Below are 22940 nucleotides of genomic sequence, written 5' to 3'. Positions count from 1 at the left end.
TAATCGATATGTTTCGCCTTCCCAACGACTGCCATCTGGTCAAGTAATCGTACTAAAATCGACCATAACTCAGTCATACGAAAACATTCATTTTATGTCCGAGACTCGAAAATGATAAACCAGTTATTTGTCAGCCAACCATTCACATACTGTAAGCTTTTTCCTCAAATTAAACTCAAAATGATTATTAGCATTTCACTGAGAGCTATTCTATTGACAACCATAGCTAAAATTTGTGTACACTTCTACCTGAATTTCATTATACTACTAATATATTTTCACCTTTTCAAACTACGATGTATGATGAAAGTGAAATTATTCTTCTAATTCCATAAAATTAATACATAAAGTATTTCATAATTTGAATTATACGAACTCATGACTAGGTAGTTTAACTTGTGTTAACAATGGAATAGTCAAAAACCTTTAATTTATTCACATGTGATTTTATTGGTATCAAGAATAAAATTAGGATTTAAATAAAACATGTATAATACATTATATGAAAACGATTCATGTTTGTTTGAAATGAACAGCAAAATGTTTGAATATCTAACAAATGTATTGTATGTGACTTTTTTAATCAGTCAATTCAGATGATAAGAACTAATGAATAAGTGATAGTTTCAGCAAATATAACTAAAGCGGATATCCAGTTAACCACAGTTGTTTCTGCTATCACTAGGTAATTATTTAACTGGCTAACTACAAAGATGCAATAAAGCTTATCTACTTCAACTAAACTTTTCAAAATCACTTGGATCCTGTTTAAGTGGTATTGAGTGTTCCACTATTTGTACACTTTAATGAATCAGGTAATGTACATAAAATTTAAAAAGTACAACCTGAACATTTTGAAGTGACTCGTTATTTCAGTCAAATAGTCATGCTTAGTTGATTTGTCTTGTACTACGAAATTCTCTACAGTACAATCCATTAAAATAATCTATTTCAGACAGAGGGAAATCATCCTAGACCAATTGTGTTCGAACAAAAAATTCTTGAACATGAACTATTGTTTTTCGTAATATGGATGTACAGAACGGAAAAGAGAACCAAAACTCAGTAAAATTCAATGAAATCTGTAGATAAACACCATGTTTGTATTTCGGTTTCAAGAATCTTACAATGTTAATAGTAAATTGCTAACTAAAGGAAATGATTGAAAGATTTAAAATAAGGTTTTATATCCCCTAAACGAGCCGTGAATGCCGTTCTTAACCATTAAAAAATTTCACAAGTTGAAAACCTTTAGTTAAAATTTCCCCGGACCTTTGACGAGAAAGCGAGATGACCCAAGTAATGTTATTCAGTAGATGTCAATAACACTAGGAATATCTAGTTTACTCAATAGTTAGATTCAGTAATATGACGAATGATTTAAAATATTATATGTATATGTGATTTATTCAATCGTTTCTCAAAACAAAACAAAGTCCACCTACAAATTACTACGATTTACAGATTGATAAGCTAAACGTTATGATTCTCCCCCCCCAATCCACTTAAATATTTAGACTTGTTATACATTTATCTCTGTTTATCATAACTACACATGAAATCAATAAAACTTTGGCAAACGCTAATTATTAACCAGATAACCAATCAGATAATTATGCATAGATGTCGTTTCTAGATAATCGTAAAAATACAGGTACGGCATTCGTCAAATCAAAGTCCTGTTAATTCAATAAAACAGTAAACTGAAGTATAGTTAGTGGAGCTGTTTTTAATTACCAGTACAGTTTAAGTAGTAGGATAATAAAAACAAATTAGAAATGACTTAACTGTAAACAATCAGTCGCTAATCTCATACAATCAAATCCTTATCACTGACTAATGCTTTTCTATCAATTTTTTTTATTAAGGTCATGGGTCTATGTGAACCAACATCAAAAGCTGTTATATGTGATGGGATGACATCATCCATAACATCCTCATTTTTATATTTGTTTCTCATTATATCGGGTCATAGTACAACAGATATGTCCACGGCAGAAAACTGATGATAACTCTAGCTTATGTGATATGCGGTTAGAAGAAATTAAAGCTAAGTTACCTACGAACTATCTGTAACTCTAATAGTCAATAATTGTTTTTACCCGTTAAAGCCACAAACTGATGACTCATCTTTCGAATTACTGTTTAAAAGCTTATTATTTGTCTTACTTTGCAGAAGACAATATCTCATGGTTCCCTGAACTAGCTAATTCACATTATGATCAAGATTTCGGCTATCTTGTTTCCTTCTAAATGCAGCAAATTGTCTTAAAGAATGCCCTTAGGCCAGTGAATGTTGTGTAATATCACATACGTAACGAGAATAGAATCCTATCTTCAATCCTGAATTTCCAGTGATCTATCAGATTGAATAATCACTTTACCAAAGTGATATATTTATCTGATACTGTTTACTTAAATATCTGTTTTAGTCTCCAAAATAATAGTCCTATCATCTAAAATTCGTCTAGTTAGAACTCGGTGATTGGTTTTGTAATAAAATTATCAGTTCGGCTACCTCAGCCATTTTATTATTTTATTAGATAAGTTAAGCCATCATAAATTTTAGGGAGTCCCACATGATAATTTTTATTACAATAATTTGAAGATGTCAAAAGATTTTGGTTACTTTTATCTAGACGATTTTCGCCAAATAGTTGAACAGAAGTTTTTTGAGAGTAATCTCCACCATTGAGACATAGATATCAAAATAATCTTTACTGTCATTACTGTCAAAAAGCTGTATGATTTTGAGAATTAAGATTAAATGTGTAGATTGAATATGACTGAATGATAACTGCCACAAATTAAAAACGACTGATCCAAACCCACAATGAATAGATAACAAAAATGATGAAATAGCTGGTCAGAAATAAGTCATTTTACGTAATGTAATTAGACATATACATGCAAAATATTATACACAAAATAAACATGATTAAAATCCACTTAACAAGTCAGCAAAATTTACATATTAGCCTTTTAGATCATACACGAACCTATGAATTTAAGGCCTGCTATATCACCGTCCTATGAAATTGTGGTGTTTGAATGAACTGATGATTTCTTTGTACTTGTTGAATGCTTGATTTCGAATTCTAAATACAATACATTCGTTCGTGCTTGTCTTATACTTCTTGATTCAATTGCGTTATTTCGGGGATTCTTAGTTCATACTACAATTCAAATAATTCAAAACATCAAAGAAGTGTTATGAGATCCTTGTCAAAAAAGGTTAATAGTGTCAACACTCCTGAAGGTTTCTTGGCTACATTTCGTATTCCTCCTGGTTGACTGGATTTTCCATTTGCAGACAACAGAGAGTGATACTGTAAAATTGCGGAACTCTGTTAGGGTATTCACTTCTTATGACTGAGTAATCATAAGCATACTTCTTTCCCTCCTTTCTGATAATAAGTGCATGCTGCATTTTAGAGTGCTAAATTGTGAGCAGTCGTGGTGTATTCGTTGATGTCCGACTATGGCTTTGAGTCGGTACAATAAACCATTCCCCTGTTTTGGACTCATAGATTTTAAACTTCTTTGCAAGTGCTTTCTTCTTTACACTGATTCACTCATTTAAATGTAATTTCACCTCGCTCTCTTGTCAAAAGGTTTCCTGACATACAATGAAATCTACCTTTGCTGACCTTTTATTTGTTATCACTTACTAAACAAAATATGTTATTATGACTATCATTCATCCCGACATAATTTTCTATCATGAATTCATAGCGATTAGGAAATAGAACTAGAATGATATAGTTGGTTACAACTTCTTGAGAAAATAAAGATCTCCATTGACTGAAAGTCCTAATTCCCATTGTTATGTGGGCCCGATATTCCTGTCTATTGAATAATTATTTTCAACTACACCATATTTCTCTCTTAAACTTTAACATGTCATTTATGATTAAACTAGTTACTTAAGATAAATTTTACTATGCTGATTTATTCAGTCAACAGAATACCATAAATGTTCAAAAGGTCAGCAAAATATCTGATTCGTTTCATTAAAAAATATTTTGCTATCATTGTTGATCTCTTTGTTTTGTTTTACTTAACAATGGTAGGTCTCAACAAAGTGATGGCCCGCATTAGCATTCTACACATTTTTGAATGTCACTAAAATCTAAATTTTTTAGTCACAAAGATTGTACTTTTAATAGTGAGTGAGAGACAGACAGAAAAAATTATTATTTATATTTCCGTCTGCTTATGGATTTCTGGTTAGGCAGGCGTACTACACGAGACATACTATGTATACCAAAGTCTTATCCTTTTAGAGATAAAAAGAAACAAAAATAGTGTTACGACGAAATTGATCAACATTTTTTAAGGCCATATGAAGAGATTTGGTTAAAGTGGAAAACGAATATGCAATTATTAAAATCTATCGACTAGGAGAACAACGTGTATACCAGTGAGAATTTGGAAATACAAAAAAGTGAACAAGGTGTTTTATAGCTGCAGCCACCTACAATTACTAGTTCCAAGTAATTTACATAGAAAACTCAACTGACAAGTACTTTTTTAAAAAAAAGATATTCTCTCAGCATTCAACTCATCTATATATAGAAGCTGTGGTTCACATTTAGTCCTTCCTTTGTTTTCAACAAATAGTATGATACAATAAGCATACTTCCCAGGTGCGCATACAGCTTTATCTGACTATCATGTAGGAACGGACATCCTATCCACTATACGAGTACATAAAGAAAATGTACATCATTTTTTTTACTTACCCTTTCTTATATGACATTTAAATTTCAATGATGTATTTGTAGGTATTCAAAGCATAAAAGACGCGAAGTTCATAGTTTTCAAATTATAATTGATTAATCCAACTATATATATAGAGAGAGAGCCTAATTTAACATAATATTTATAGATTTATAAATACAGGCCCTGAAAAAGTAACTGAAAACACCTGTTCACTTGAAAATTTCGTTTGCGAAAATACGTGTATCTGCTCAAATTTTCACTAGATAGTAATTTACAATAAAGTTATCTAGGTTCATATCTGTACTTCCAGTGTACATAAACTGGATAAACGCTGAAACGTACCAGCCGAATAGTAATCACAGGCCTAGAATAATCTGTAAAATGGTTAGATCCCACCGACCTAGATAGTATATAGATATAACTAAGTTTTGGGTTTGTCTGGACTTTGAAACCAAAATCTATCTACAGCATTCAGAAATCTCATGCTATCAATGAGACTGGAACTTATGTTACTATTCCAAGTAGAGACGTCATTTGTAACTTACTAGCGTTCAATACTGTTTCTCTAGTAGATTTTATTCGAAGCACGCAAAATGAACAAAACAGTTACCAAAATGATATTTCGATTCGTAATCCTGCCGTAACTGCTAATTTGACGTGGCGGTCGGCCTTTCCGTTAATAATGATACAATCGAGCCATACTGATAGGAATACTTGTTCCTTTAGGTCCTACCATTCCAGACAAGTCTGTTTGATAGTGGTAAGACTAAAGCACCAACCTAACGTCTGAGGGCTAAGTTGTACTAGTGACTGTACAGAGGTGGGATAGTAAACAATTGGCATCTCCAGTGATACTGCATTCCCACAACGGGTGGAAGGGATCATAAAAGATAGACCCTAAAAATATTACACATCACTTTATTTCATGGGTTTCCATCGCCTGCTATGAGGCCTGCAAAATGTACGGAGCTAGCATATCTATAACCACTTGCAAGAAAACCATGTGTAACGTGCCTCAAACAGATTGTTCCTTGAACACTGAGTTCACCACCTCGAGTCACTAAGACAATTACCAATCCAGCTTCCTTTTCAGGTCCCTCTAGAATTCTTCCACGTAATGGACAACCCGGAACTGAAAACTGCTCTTACATCTCTTGAACTACACGAGAGCATCTTGTTCCTGAAAAAATCTTTGTCACTTCTTGACGTTTCTCATATCCCCACTATCAACCCTTCTCCTAGAACTCTATCTTTGTCTTCAGGCACCATATACGTTAAAAAATTGGGTTCACGAAACTCTACTCCTAGTTTCCTTAAACCGATGTCTAGAATAAGTGTTAGGCATTTCAATGTTCGGACGTAATGCTAAATCGGAGAACAAGCTTCACTAGCCATTGGCTGCATCTGCAAAACTCGCATACGGTATTCAGGTTTTGTGGCTCGCTTGACCTAGCCTCGTCAATTTGAGAAACCGGAACAATTTACCCACCCTGTATTTGTGATCTTGAACGCTACTTCTCGTGGCCTTCCTAACGTAGGCATAGAGTCAAGTTTAAAACCAAAACAGGCTTTTCCGTGTTGGATTATATTAGACGGTTGCTTGTGCACTGTCCGACTAAACGAGACTGTAGGAACTCAGAAGGTGAGGAGAGCGCACTGTTGCCTATTCGTCGTCTCTGCCCATGCTCACAATAATTTTTACACAATGCCTTCTGATGTCCTTCAAAAAAACAAACACTCAGATGCAGTAGTTTCATTGGATAAGTAGGTGGTCTATATTCAACTGAAAGGTACTTAGTTCGGTACTACGGTGTACTGGTCAACAAATAGGCAACGACTGCCGTCTAGTGCTACTATCCTCAGGAAATAGTTTATCTATAGCAAATGGCAACTCCAAGCATAAGAGATTTTGTCTGGCATAGCGATCCTCAAAATCGACTCAATGATGGACTCAAATAAACCATATCGTCTTCGTTTATCATCAGAGGCTCAACATGGGATCGTCGATCTTTCTGAAGCACATGTTTAAACTCGAATCACGCTCTTGTGCGAGCACATATCTACTAGCGTTTTACTGGATGCAGGAAATCCATGGAAGGAAGATTCCTTAGTGCCCAGTTATTGATAAAAACTCAAGGAAATACTCCAGGAAGAACTAGAGATGTCCTTCAACAACCATCGAAATGGTGTCCACCTCAATGTGGGTTGGCATAGTATCCGAACAGCTGTGATGTCTATCAGTGACTTAAACCAAAATATTATTAGAAGTCAGTGAATTCCAATGGTGTCAATTGAATTGGTCGACGCTAAGAGACATTCTATCAGGCTGCGAATAAAATGAGGAGCGAAGGCTATTTGAACATAAACTGATAAAAGGTGTACCTAACGATCGCGACCAGTGGTTGTAAGCGAAAACAAGAGAGATAGAAAGAGCAGTGGTAGGTAATAGTAGACAACTTTCCAAAGAAGGTATCAGAAATTCAGCTGTTAGTAGGACTATTTCTAAAAAACGTGTAACCATGATTTACTCTCAGCTCAGACGACTAGAAAGATGGTCAGAACTCTTTTAGGAACACTTAAACTGTTCTCAGGTTTCTAACTATTATGAAACAGAGCGGGAGATTAAAATAAGTCGAAAAGGGGGGCAGCTGATCCCGATTTATTAACCCTGAAGATCCTTAGGAATGATGGCCCAGCTTAGGCAATCAGATGGGCTGAAATATTGGCTAGAATCTGGGAACTAAACATAATTCCACCTAAATGGTCTCAACCACTGATCATCCTAGTTCATCTAAAAGGAGCAAAATGCACAGAAAAATCAGTTCGACTACCATAGCATCTAGAATATTACAATTCTCTGGCGCTTAATAGGAATTGTGAACAGAGAACCAAAGAAGACAAAGATGACTTCAGGTGTGAATATGGTTGTACCGATCAAATATTCACCCTTCGTTGGATTTTGAAATATAGACATACCTACCAAAGCCCGTCTAGTGATATTTCTTTGCCTTTAAATAGCTTTCGGTTCTGTTGATCGATAAGTCGTATGGTAGCCTCTCATTAAAACGGATACTAAAAATGTACATCAACCTTTTAAAGGCTCTCTACTAGAAAAATATTCTTCACATCAGAGCTTATAGCACACTTCCTTGATAATTGATATCATCAGATAGTGTTCTCCATGGTTTTCCATTTTCCCTATAGACACTCTTTCTGAGATAACGCCTTCATCGTCTGACTTTTCAGGAATTGATTTCCTACAAGGGGATTTGCGTATTAAGTTAGAATTATCAGATGATATAGTTCCGCTTAGTGAATGAGGTAACAAAGTCCAATCTTCTGATCGTCTTGAGCCACAATGCAAGTACATTTGAGATGAGTTTCTTTCCTCGTAAACGTGAAATTTTGCTTCAAGACTGGTCTGCGTCAACACCTAAACTAACAGTAGAGATTGAATTATTTGAGTGCGTCGACAGCTTCACTTATCCTGGGTTTCTCATCAATCTTAGTGGTCTGATGAAATCTTGGCACGAATTCGGGAAGCCTCTTTGGTTTTTGTCAACTTGCATCACTTATGGTGTAGGTCAGATGACCTCCTAACTGCTGAAAGAGTTAACTATGAGGCAACTCATTCTGCTTTACTTTATGACTGTGAAACATGGTCATTAAGAAAAGAGGATACTCGTGGGTTACCAGTATTTGATCATATATACCTTCGAAGCATTACCCGCATATGTTGGGTGCAGGTTACAAAGTTATTAAGGCTATTCGGTTTATGAGGTAGTAAATCTTAATTACTTGAGGTGGTTGGGATAGGTATTACGTATGCCCAAACACCGCCTGCCTCACCAAGTAATATTTGGTGTAGAACAGCCAAACCAATGCGTGGCATCGACCCATTAGTCAATGACTGTTGGACTAGGTCGTATTGGTATTTCCAGACTAACTAGTTGGGATGGAATGATTGCTGGCTTTGGGTGACATGGTTCAGTCAACTGCAATAGCGCATATGTATTCACTCTTCGTATGTTCTTAAACCTTGAGTTTTAAAATTATCTGATCCTTTGCTATTTCACATATTCAAATTTTTCCTCGAATCATATCGTCTTTCATGGTACGACTGGTACTGTCACTATTTCTACTACTTTATCATTTCTCTGTGCTGATATGGTGCGGTAGCTTGAACTGATCCATATATGCCCTAGATTGTACGTTGCTTATGACTACTGACTAATTCTGTGTCATGTCACTAGCCTTGGTAGTTATACTCTCACCTTAATCGACAAAATTCAGTCAGCACTAATGATCACATCACTGATTACAGTCCGGTGACTATGTTTAAACGTACAGACCATGTGGAAAAAAACAAAAATCTGAGTATCTTCTGAATTCATCTGGAGTAAAAGTGTCCAACTCTTAATGTAGTGTGCGAAAATTAAATTAGAATATTTATTTACCTTCAATATGATTCCCAATAACTTGGACTATGATATAAAAGTCCAAATGAGACCAAATATAACTTAATGGAGTTGTGGATATTTAGGCAGCTCTTGTATAACATCTACAACCCCTATTGAGAATGAAACTCCAACTAACATTCAGAAGTTCTATCTCATTTACAATTATTCATCCTTTCCCACACGATGTCCACTTCAGTTACAAATTCTTCAATAGCTATAGCATAAGATAAGCGAAAAATTTTTTTACTGTATATACAATCACTACCCTGATAAAGTATATGTACATATATATTGGTCAGTCGTCAGTAATTTTTCACTGGGTTAGGGGGTACGATTTCTCTGGGGGAGTGGGGTGGAGAGTGTGCTTATGGGAATCTGCAGGGCAGGACTGCTAAATGATATGTAGGTCGATGACTGAGTGTGAACACACAAGATGCACTTACAACTAAAAATGAAAATTAGCAACTAACAATGAATAGCTGGGAGCTAAATTCACTAGGGTATTTGTAACCATAAGTAATAAAACAGACTAGCCAACTACAATATAATTTATATAAAATAACGTCCACTTATTTCTTTTCACAAGCTGTGCACCCGTGATACAAAACACTATTCCTGTGATCAGATTCATATGATCAGTTAACTACGCAAATCAATAGTCTACATACTTGAAAAAACGAAATACTGTTTTTTTCGCAAACAAATTCCAATGAAACTTTAAAAAAGTTTATCATATGCTCTCTTACCGACAAATTTAAATATTATTTTATTGAATAGAAACAAAAATTTAATAACAAACGTTGACCGTTATTAAAATATCTAAAGTGAATTTGGAATATGCTGAGGAATATTAACTTTAGAGAATGACAAAAAGGAAGGTTATGGAGTATTAGGTGTTATATCTCCTAATCAAGAGACACAGTCAATAAGCTGCTGATTGCCGTTTGATGACAATAATACGAAAGGCAATAGTATATTGTTAAAACAATCACTAGTTATAATCAACTAATGACATTGAAAACTCAAATCATATATATTTATCTGTTATGAACTTGAAGAGAATGAAATACCAGCAAATCATCTTGATATAAATGGTTGTGAAGTGCATACAGCCTGAACACTTTCATGATTTACGACTGCAATATCATAAAAAAGACAGTAAAAAGTATGGCGTGTAACTGAATAAGATTTTCAATATCCATGGTTATTTGAATATTTACAGAGCTATTAAAACGAACTCAAAATAATTCATTTATAATTTAAAACAGACACGCTTATATATATATATATATATATATATATATATATATATATAGTCGATTGTCGCACGGTTACATTGATATCAGTATATAAGACCTCTAACTTAGGAATGAAAGTTATTGCTTAGGGATAATATATTGTTATTTTTAAAAAGCGAGCGTTTCACTAGCTATCCTTTCCAAACTAAGGACGAGCATTCGAGTCATTTTCAGTGCACTTTCAAGCAATATTTTAAACAAATTTCTTATAAAATCTGATGGAATTTCCGCAGCCAGTATGCAAGCTTTCGACAACAGATCGATAAAACTTTACATGATTACCTATCCGCTCATTTGATACAAAGTTAAGTTCTACCCCAGTATCTTGAATACTTTCGCTATATGTTATTAGTAGACGATATATTTTTACGTTAAAATAACATAGTGGCAACTTAAAATGGAACAACTATAGTGGTTGAACTTCGTTCGTCATAGTAAACACATCATACACCTCCTTTTGGGATGTTTTCCATTAAAAACAAAACGAACCACCTCCCACTAAGTCCTCCTCAAAGACTAGATACAGAGGAAAAACACCGAATACAAACAAACATATTTGTTTACATCTAGACACTATTTTTCAAAGTCTATGTCGGAGAGGCAATCTAGACCACTTTGAGTCTAGTTGATGAGTCATGATTCCTGTTTTGTGAAAGTCGAACAATATTGAATTAATCATACTGAAGTTAAAACGTATGAACTAGAGTTGTTTCACAATCAGCCGCTATAATATAAGCCAATGTTAGATAAACTAATTTTCCTACTTTGGAGCCTCAATAATCTTATTTTCAGTCCTGAAAAATCATCTGCGTATGCTAATGAAAATTTTTAAGACCAAAAAACGTCATCTATTTGCCCAACTGTTGTATACCAAAGAGTAAAATTACTCCTAAACTCATCAGAAAACTTCGTTTCAAAAATAAATTAACTGATTTTCTAAACTTAAGCGATCTTTCAATATAACTATTACCGACTATGTTTTTGTTCCTTATCTGAGATAATCAAAAGCCACTTCTTCATTTCATTTCTTACAATGAAACAGAACCTATCCGTCCAAATTGGTTAAAATGTCTACAAACTAGAACTAAATTTTCCCTACACACGCACAACGAAGCATCAATGTTTCGTGTTCGAATTATTCACATATATGTGATAAACTTTCCTTAGGTTGTTTGTTTGGTATTCATTTGACGCAATGTTAAGTGTATTCACAATTGATTGATCACTGGGTGGCGATCAATGTCATGCGTGTCTATTCCTTATTATTAGTGCAGATCGAATGCTATCGACCATGTTGCAGTGTGGCCACCAGCCTAGGTGACTCAACACTGCGTGCACTATTGTGAGATTAGATGGTGGTTCGAGGTAGTCGACAGGAAACCCTGGACCCGGGTTTCGTGCTACTTGGCACTCGTCAGCAAGGTGTACCTGTAATCTTGAGGGAACTGGTGCTCCCTGGAGGATTCGATCTCGTGTCACCCAGCTTCACAGTCAGAGACGTTACCACTGAGCTATCCGATCCGCGACCGACCTCCTGTAAGACTGAGATGTAATAACAACTGATTGATCACTGGGTAGCGATCAATGTTATGCGTGTCTAGTCCTTATTATTAGTGCAGATCGAATGCTATCGAAGCAAGTGCTGAGTTGTTCAGAATGATAAGATCAAGTACAAAGTGACATTAACACCCTGTTTGTCTGAAAAGCTACTATTTTTAAATCCATACGATTGAATGTTTGACTGATTTCCAAAACCTTTAAATATTTGTAAGTTTTTCTAAATGGTTTATCTGCTGTGTATGAAATATGTGTGACTGGATGCTTTTCGAATAGCTCAGATTACTCTTTATTTCATCCTTTGAAATTTCTTTGCAAACTGTCGATTCTTAAAACCTGACGAAATATTGCATCCAAATAGTTTAAAGCAGTAACCAGTGGAATTTAAATAAGCATAAAAGTAGTATGCACGTGAAATTTAGTGCCTTGAAGTTTAGCTAGTAAATTAATTAGACGTTACATCACCAAATAGACTACCCATAAATCTATTAATACTTTTGTGTGCTAGAAATTATATTATCATTTACAACTGCTCATCAACAACAACTACTAAGTGACAGATGGCTTGTCTGAATTTGTTCAGTTTGGTTATTCAGATGAAACCAGACAATAATGAACGCTATTAGATAATTTTCTGATCCTCGGAATTCCCGAGTCGACTCTTTTACGACTAGCTTCCTTTGAGATGTATATTTCATAACACCTCATTACTAGCGCTAAGTCGTTTGCTGTTTTATTTCAAAAATTCTTAAATACCCACATAAACAAATTACTAGTGTTCGTCATGGATGTAACATATACGAGTTGTTAAGTATCTTTCTCAGTTTAGTAACAAAAATGCAAAAGATCTAATAATTTTTTTCCCATTCACAATGAACTTGACATTTATATTCCAAAGCACAAGTATATTGTTCGCCCCAACAATGAAGAAAGTTCATCGATAAATCGTCAAGACCGAAAAATTTACGTTGACCCTAACCTTTAAGGAAATAAAAACATGTCTCTAAAATAAAGTAGGCTAACCCTGTCCTTGTTTTATGAGTGTGGGTATCTATTGGTCAATTTATTGGAAGAATGAGAGCAAGATAAATCAGAAAACCAATCAACAATACGTTAAAATGATGAACATTAAATAGGATTTTTTTGGAAAACACGCTATGATAAGTTTGTTTCCAAATTAACAAAAAATAGAATATGATTCAATAAAGAAACAGAAATCATTCATTTTGCTTCTAACAAAACACAACCTCAGTGTACATTCAAAATAACAACAAAGGTTTTTCCTATAAACTGAACAACTGGATAAAAATCAAGTCACTTGTTTGATTTTTTCATTCTAGAACTTTATCAATACGCACCCATGAACTTTCGTACAAATGAGGCTGAAAATAGCGACCATTTGAAGTTTTTATATAGACCTACTTTAAGAATGTTACCAGTCTAATGAATTTCAAAATTAAAAGCGTTGAAAAAGGCTTACAAATTTTTAGCTATTTACTAAGTTAATTATGTCTATTGAAACTATGGAAAGTGTTTTAGGAAGGATATGAAATTGTGGTTGTGTAGTAGTGAAAATGAACTCCCCAAAAGGATATCTTCATTAGCTAGTGTACGATACCAATTGGAAAAAAACATAGAACTATAAGAACGTAATGTATCATTTCAGTTTTTAGAGTGAGAATTAGCAGAACAAGATAAAAAAAAAGAAAGGAAGATACAAAAACGATAGAAAACTTCACTGGATATCTCTAGCCCTTTTCACTATCCAACAATTAATCTGCTAAGAAGTTTGGAGAAAACTCGGGTTAGAACGGGTACCTTATTTGAAGAGCTTGTGGACCATAGCCTATAAAGTCATAGTATTATTCCCTTCATTGAAAATGCGTTTCGAAATATCTTAATGACGGTTTTCAATGAAATTACTACAAATATTTTGCCAAATCTGTAAACTACAGTTAGGTACAGACTAAACTGTGAGACTTTGTGTGCAGTTTTTACTAGTCTATGACTTCACTAAAGTTAAAATGGGCCAAGTTTGAAGGAAATCAAACTATTTACACCATCAAAACGAACTACCTGATCCTCGCCAGTATAGTTCAAAGCCTCTGTATAAAAATGACCATCTAACAGTATATTTTCGAGACATGGATTATGATCATAGCATCTTCAAAAACCGGAAATATATGACCATTTTCACAACCCCGAAGATGTGTATTTTGTATCTCCAGCACTAAGAATCAGAGAGTATAGAAGGATTCAATTCGTACTACGCTCCCATAGTAGGAATTAAGCGCTATTGATACATGTTTACCAGTACTTATGTCCTAAATCAAAGCTACACCTAATACAATAATATTTATAAGCTTTCATAGATTACTCCTACTTACGCCTGAAAAAGTTTATAAATGTAATGAATAAGTATCAAATGGTCACAGTTAGTAAATTAAACCACTGAAATGCTCTGTTTCCTGTTGTATATTTGTATACAGCTATAAATATATATATCTAGCTCACATTTAATTCATGAAAACCTAATTTATATATCGATTTAATTAAAAATCAGTTCTTGAATGGGAACTTATCTTAGTCTACACAAGTCTACATATTAAGTCATTTAGCAAGTTCAAAACATTTTTATTCTCTTATAATAAACCTGTGAAAATACCTACTAAATAAACAAGTACTCTAACAATATGAAGTGCAGAAAGAGAGTTATAAAAAAATTCAGAAAATATTAAAAAGATATTTGCGACTGATATCAGTTGAAATATATAACAGTATATATAACAATAGTGGAACTCTATGGAAACTTATTTACAGAAACGTGTCTGTGTGGAGACCTAAGGATATTGATTATTGTTTGGTTTGATTCAAATAGGATATAAAGAAACATACCAATGGCAAGGCAGCGAAATCCGACTCAAAGCCTCAGACTGGCACTGCTGGGTAGTGAGGGCAATCGAGCTGGCTAATTTGGGCGGTCGGTGAGATCAGACTAATCCACCACTGTTGTAAACCGGGTTATCTGGGTTCCATTTACGAGGCTCTCTTAAATCTTACGGGCTAATTGATGTGTATGCTTAGGTATATAAATTGCATGAGCCTCGGCTTTTGGGGTTCATGTACCCAGCTATATACAAAGGGTACACGAGTAGGTTAGCACAAGGAACGTTGGTTGAAAAATTTATGCCTTATCTCAAGTAAAATCGGCGGCCTAACCCTTCAGGTCGAAGACATAATGAAAAAAATATGTTTATGCTCATGTGTATGTCATAAAGTGCAGTGGAGAAAGCCTTTGTACCAGTGATATACATGTAACATGTAAGTAACAGTCAGCTGTAGCAAATACATTCGAAGGGAGCGGTGACTATTTACCCTACTGGGTGGGTGAATATACCTATATGTATGCTATGGGATGCATGAGTGAAAACATGTATGTTACCGGTGTGCATGTGGCGTATATTTGCTCACATGGTAAATACACCTATGAGTATACCAAGGGATGCATGGGTGAAAACTTATATGTTACGGATATCTATGTAAACTATACTTGCCCCTGGTGCGATACCTGCGCACCAAGACCTGGAAGTAACAATTACGCTACAAAACCAAACCCCTCAATGGGTTTGTGAGCCTTGAGAAACGAAAATTATTTCCAGAAAAGCCACTCGGTTCCACCGGATAAGGCTTGACCAACCTTAACACCGCTGAAACACCGTACCAATATCTAAACACGCTCTATAAAGTGTTTCCATTAGTAAGTTATTTGAATTACCAACTTACATTCTGGCCTCAAATGCTGGAGTACGGATTTGGGTAGAAATAGTCCGCTCTCTTCAAAATGCTCTTATACGGTGACGGGTTCCCACCATCTGCCACAGAAGTACTACTCATTGCCTTCACATGGTAGGGATTTTTCTAGGGAAATGAGATGATGGAAATTGTAAATCTGGTGGACACACAGGGTTTACCTAAGGGTTGAAAAACCTTGATTATAAACTATGCGTAAACATGAGCTCCAGGATCTTGAGGGAACGAATGACTGAATCTTCTGTTGTTGCTCCACTGCCATTTGAATCAGATCCTTAGGTCAAATGTTCGGGGATTAATCCCTTGATAAAAATACCTGTTTCGGCCTGAGTATCGCAACAGTAGTCTAGTTCACTACGTAGGATAATGAATACTAATTAAAAAAAGAATTATGACTCACTAATGTTAAAAAACTATAAAAGCGAGTTTTTTGTTCTAATCGATACCATTTTACCTCAGGTATGTATGATTTACGTGAAAGCATTGAGAACGGACCATAACTATTAGGTGAAATACCTTATTGAATGAAATTTACACTTCAATAATCTTCAAGGGAAAACGTCTTACTTCTCGTAATATTGACCTAGAAAATATCTAACGTCCCACACATTCCAATTAGGTATTGATTTATCCGACAATCATTCAGTAGTCTACTATAACAGGAGATTTTAGGAGCTATTTCATAATTGTATTTAGACCGTTGATTTTCATTCTAGAACAACCTTGAGCTATGAAGTGCTGATTCTAAATCTCGAAAGAGTTAAGAACCACTGTACCTGGAAAAGGTAAAGACAGGATAAACACAACTATCTATAAGATCTTTCTCTAATGCTTTCTTCAACTAGTAAGCTTTTTATTTAAAATGCTGAGTAATTTTCTTGTTACTGTGTATCTTTTTAGACGTAGTAATTATGTACACTTATAACACATACATGCACATTAAAAAACAACACTTCAAAATACACGCCGCACGCACACAAACGGTTAACACTAAAATAATAAACAAATAATATGATGGATAATCAAGTAATCTGAAGGCCGTAAAACATATATTCACAGCCTAAAGAAAAATCAATGACCTAGCCATACGTCTATCCTACCAACTACCATAAAGTAACAAATACCGCTTAAAATGTCTCTCTCTATATATATATACATATATATATATATATAGAGAGAGAGAGGCAACACCCAAAAATCTTGGCACAATAAGAGTAGGTAGGCAACCAAATAAACACTGAAGGAGAATGAAAAATAGTTTGATTATCATTCTGACTTATTATTAGCACTAGCTACCAATAAAATATACAACTAAAAATGGTTGCCAAAACACTGAGTAATTTCAAAATAAAAGCCACAGTTTGAACAAGTCTCCATTTGTGCGAAGATATTTGGATGTAACTGTAGTATGGCAGCGTAAAATAGAGTTCACATCCTTGCCATTCTAGAGATCATTGGCATTAATCCTCACGCTTTACTTGTGAATCCTCAAATGTAACTCCCACAACAGATGAATAACGTAAAAAAGCAATCACAAGACGTTCACCTCATAAAACTTCTTGAGGTTAGCAGAATGTTAGCAAATAATAGTAGATGTTGCAATCAGTGTGACAGGTGGCATGTCATACGACTACATAGTTAAAAGCCTATTGAGAAGATAGTTCCTGCAAGTGATATTGTGGATTTTCAGACATACTTTATGGACTGGAGTATTTTTTTGAGTGATCGTTTCAATATAAATTTAAGCACGACCGCAGGTGCAACTTTTGAACCCGTGTTTAATAGATATTTTAGTTCATCATGAGTAGGAAATCCATAATTTGATAACCATTTAGATAACTTATTGCGATTAGCACGAAAGAATATTGAGTTAGAATATTATTACCAAAAAATGATAACGTTACCTAAAGAGGAGGTAAATTTCTTTTATTCCATTGTCTATCACTGTCAAAACTGATTCAATTGTTTCTGAGGCCAGTTTTCATGTATTGAGATGAATTGGAAAAACACCAAGAATTGATAAACACTGGAAAATTGTCGTGTCCTAATACAAGACATCTCAATAGGATACACCCTCAAACCAATATAGTATCGAACACAGAACCTTTGGGCTTCATGACGAACAAGTTAACACTGAGCTATAAAACTGAAATAAATACATGCTAATCAATTTTAGTCAATTGGTAATATGTTGCGACCATCATCCATTCCTGTTCCCATCAGAACTGACCCCAAAGGTCATGGTTTTTCACTAGAACTAGGTAATTCTTGAAGCTAATCACTGATGAACGCTGAGTCACTATTAATAAGTTAGTTGCATTGGATACCCTGATCAAAATAAGACAGAATAAAATCAACAGATAATAGATGACTTAGTTTTACCTTAGAATGAACTATTCAGATAAACAGATAACAGACTGTACCAAAATAGTGTCTGCAGTGTCGAACGGTCGAGTTAGATTATGAAGGAAAAATCAATAATGACAAATCATTTACTCCCTATTGTAGGAGGTTAAAACATGATCTGTCATTTTTTATCATCGGTCTGTATAGATGGTGAATAAAACGAACTGTATGAAAAGTTAAAAATGCTAAATTTTGTGAATGGATTTACCGAATAGAGAACTTTATTGAAGCCCTTATGAAGTTTACATTACTAGGAAGCCATAGGAACAAAAGTTCAACTCTTGGAAATCTTCAAAACAACCCAAAAACGATAGGATGGAGCCTACCGAATACAATCATCATGATATTCAACGTCTTTCATATTCAGTCCAGTAGGAAAATTCAAAGACAGATGAACAACAAAGTATATGAAAAATGCAACTGTGAAGATCTCCAAGTAGACTTTTAAAAAGTTGGTCTACAACTAACTAATTTCGTTTTACGCACTATTACAAAAATTATCATACACATCCAGATGTTAACATTGAAAGCCTTGAAAGGACATGATAACAACTGTGCTAAAACGAGAGGTCTATTGGTAAGAGATAAACCTATAAGCTTTATGAAGAATATTTGTCCACATGTTTGTTCGAAATACAAATATGGATACTTCATATCTTCCCATTAATCTACAAGTCTTAAGTGACATTCATGTTTTTATGACATACCGAACAATTCTACACAAATCAACCGCATAAGCACAGATAAATATCATATTCGTTATCGAAATCAATTAAATATATGTTAAGAAACCCATTGACGAACTGATTTTCCACTGAAACGATAATAGAACAAAAAAATTGAGTATAATCTTCCGGACTTACTTTATTTTAAAACAATCCGAATACCATAGCAAATATATGTAAGAATATCAATAGCAATATTACCATATTAAAATACACAAGATTATCGCATAAAACCACCATAACATAAACTAAAATCCAAGAGCAAAATATGCTGACTTCCAAAGCTTGAAGAAAAAGGAGTCAGTCATTTTTGTCCATTTAAAGTAAATAAAAATACATTAGTATGTTAATGAGAAAAATTAATAATAAATTAATCATTAATTACTTTTTCTATTTAGTAGGATAGTGTTAGTGACGTTGCTTCACTACTTGTATCGAACAGACCAACATATAGCCAAATGGAGAAATGCTTGCAAAAGAAAGCAATTTAAAAATAGCGGCTGCTAAACGATAGATTAATTCATCCATATACATGCATAGGTATCGCCTTTAAAATACGATAGACATAAAAACACATATGGATATATAAACACAAACATAGTATACTCATAAAATCAATAAGGCAACATTTAAAATTACAGAAAAGTGCAAAGCTTATTCTGAAAGACAATGGAATATAATTATTAGAATTTAATACTATTATTTAAATTCCACATAGTACTTTGTTCAATGTACAGTGGTAATACTGACAGTTAAACTGGGGAAGAAAAAGACGAAATAAATTCAACTGTGAGAAGTGGACACAGAAAAAGCTTCAATCATTGATCAGAATTTGAAATGAATAATGATAATAATGATAATAATAATAGTAATAATAATAACAATAATAATAATAATAATAGTTATAACAATAACGATAATAATGGTGATTAGACGATAGCAGCAATAAAAAAATCTCACATTTAGCAGTGCCAGATAATAATGAAGGTAATAGCTTACTTGAGAATTTATGTAGAAAATAGCAGTCTTTGAAATAGAATATAAATCCAATCCTGCGCTTGTCTAATCAAATGAACTGATAGTACTGAGAATGTAAAAGTCACCAAAATATTTTCGGATTTCCCTTTGTTGGAAGCGACAATAAAGTGAGTGTGAAAGTGACAAACTTGAAACTAAGCAACAGCATATGTTATTTCTAGATATTAACAAAAAATCAGGAACTCAATCATTTGCACCAGTCAAGCGATGAAATAGACGTTCATTAACTTCTTGACTTTTTTCTAAATTGCGCTGACTAAGAAATACGTACCCACCAATAAATTCTACGATTGTCTTACAGTTGGTCGACAATGGTCGAAATGTTACCTGTGAATTGCGAAACTCTAAAATGACTTTTTCAGCATCCCAATTAACATTCCATGAACGTAGATCAGAAAAATTCCAAGTTAATAAAACTTCGCCTGTTTGTGGAGAAACAACCTCAATACGACCCTGACAGATGGCTATAATGTCATCCATTGGAGTACTGAATAACCCTCCACTATTTGTATTTGGCAATCCTAGTAACCCACGTTCAAACTGTACAATAAAGTAACTTCGACCGAATTCAGTCAGTCGTTGCCAGGTTTGAATATATTTATATTTAGCTTCTAATAAACCAAGATCACGAATGTTTACATGAGCTTCAGTGATACGTTGTCTTAGAGTATCTTTAGAACGTGCCTTTCGAATAATACGTTCATTACAGAAATCTGTCAAATCACCCAAATAGGCTGTAGATTCTGAAAGTGACATAGCTGGAGATGGTCCAGGCATCTGAAGTTTGAGTAATTCTAACGTGGCTTCAACTTCTTTACTGTAGGCTACCTTACTTGCCAATGTTTTCCCCCTAGAACCAAGACGACATGCAGCTAACCAACAAGCATATTGTTCACCTGAATCAAACTTCAACCATATTTCTTCTCGCGTAGAGCATAATTCCCTAGGTGTAGAGGAGTTACCCGAAGGAGTGAGAGGAGAACCATTACTTGTCTTTTGATCCAATATAGAAGGAACTGATAGTTTGATTATGTATTTTTGATGTGCAACACTCACATCAAAACTGACTGTACAATCGCGAAGTGAATACTCAGCTAAGCATTCTTTTGTTTGTGTTTTATTTTTGAATAAATACAGACGAGCTTCTACAATAACAGCCCAGTACGCTTTGTAACGTTTTAGGAGGCGAGAGCGATCTCGGAATACTTTAATCGAACCTTCAAGACTAGGTACTTCAGAAGTATCCGTCATATCATGGCCAGTTGGTCGAATCGCATTTTGTAGAGTACGTGATACTGGTTCAGACTCGTCGGCAACTCCACATGATTGTTCCAGTTCTGACAGGAGTTCATCTACTTCGTCTACACCACCTACGTTATGTACATTACTCGGTATTTCATCCACCAAAGCTGAACTGATTGGAGATAAATTCCGAGGTAACTGTGAAACTGACCCACCACTATTATAAAGCGGATAGTGCTTTTTTGCCAAGTCGGGACTCGAAGTAGCATGAACTGGACTACGATTTACATAATTAGAACTCACAGTTGTACAAGCACCTAAAGTTGAATAAGGATTTGTATTATTCATATCTGGGAAGTTTGTGATACATAAGTGCTGATTGACAGCAGCAGACTGTAACTCGGCTTGCAGCTGATAGGCGGCAAAAACAACCATCTCATCCTCTGTACAATCAAACTGGCCAGACAGAAGAGACCACCGAGCTTGTTCATAAAGCTGATGAATACGAACAGCGTCATATTTCAAAATCACATCGTAGAAAGTGAAATATTTGAAGCACAGATATAAAGTTGGAGGGCTAGATGGACTATGACTATCGGGTTCCAAAGATGATGGTTTAATCCCTTGTTCTAGAAGTGACCGAGATGAGTCTAACCATCCACTGTTCAGCCGTGCTTTTTGGACTAAATTCTTGGGTTTCATTAACCAGCTATCGGCAAACACTGCTTTTGCAGAACGTCTCAATGAACAGTCAGCATAGCGAGCGAAATCAAGTCTTTCTTGATCTAACGAGTTATCAGATTTAAATCGCATTATTGTACCAGCATTTGAATTCAATGTGTTATACGGATTAATTTTTTGTCCATCAACTGTAGGATAAATTGAAGACGCAGGTGAAGGGAACTTCGATTTAACAGAAGATTGATCATTTCTTGGATTGGGCAAACCAGGACGTCGCAAGCCTGGACGAATAGTCGGTAATGGGCAATTTGTTTTAAGCATATTTTTAGTGATAGGAAGTGTTAAAGATAATTCCTCCGAATGTCGTATGTTTAGTTCTTTACATATATCCCGAACCACAGTAAACAACCGGGCGGCATAATTGACACGAAGTACTAGAGGAGTTAAAGAAGGTAAAACTATTTGAACATCGTTATGCATACGATGAAACACCAATCTAGCATCCGACTGAATTCCATATTGATCCAATGTTGTCCGGCTCTGCAAAAGCCATACATTTCTATCGACCCACCATATTGCATGATCTGACCAACTTTGTTGTAACTTCACTTTTTCGACAATTAGATGCATCAAACCACCCAGTGGCAGATCACCCGAAACACGTACTGAAACATTTGTGTTTATGTCTTCAACGCGAACAGATAATTCCCAAGACCCATCAATATAATTTCCATCCACCACCATCCGACTGATAGTTTCTGTCCCATTGAAAGTATGAGTACCTCCATTATGAATACTGAATGGATCGTATGCAGACATCGGTTAAAAATACTTCCCAAATTGCATGCACGCGTAGTCAATACAATATTACTGATAATACCGATCAAAATATACTTAGCCTCATACACAAAGCAATTTGTATGACTTTAAACGCCTACCTGATATTTCATCTACTATTGGCCAAACCTGGTCTGACTATATCAAAGTGCTTAATAGAC

At 34.7% G+C, this 22940-nt stretch overlaps 1 protein-coding gene across 1 annotated transcript; it reads right to left on the bottom strand.

Moving 5' to 3' along the window:
• Window positions 1–521: 521 nt before the first annotated feature.
• On the bottom strand, window positions 522–22938 carry FERMT2_1 (Fermitin 2). The gene is made up of 2 exons (XM_051210975.1): window positions 19367–22938; window positions 522–18178 (listed from the first exon to the last, which is right to left on the bottom strand). The coding sequence occupies exon 1, from the start codon at window positions 22759–22761 to the stop codon at window positions 20203–20205; it is 2559 nt and encodes an 852-aa protein (XP_051071000.1). The 5' UTR covers window positions 22762–22938; the 3' UTR covers window positions 522–18178; window positions 19367–20202.
• Window positions 22939–22940: the final 2 nt, after the last annotated feature.

Source organism: Schistosoma haematobium, chromosome ZW (genome assembly GCF_000699445.3).
Source record: "Schistosoma haematobium chromosome ZW, whole genome shotgun sequence".
Taxonomy (NCBI): domain Eukaryota; kingdom Metazoa; phylum Platyhelminthes; class Trematoda; order Strigeidida; family Schistosomatidae; genus Schistosoma; species Schistosoma haematobium.
The sequence above is the reverse complement of the archived record's forward strand: the minus strand, read 5'-3'. Positions and strand labels throughout refer to the sequence as shown.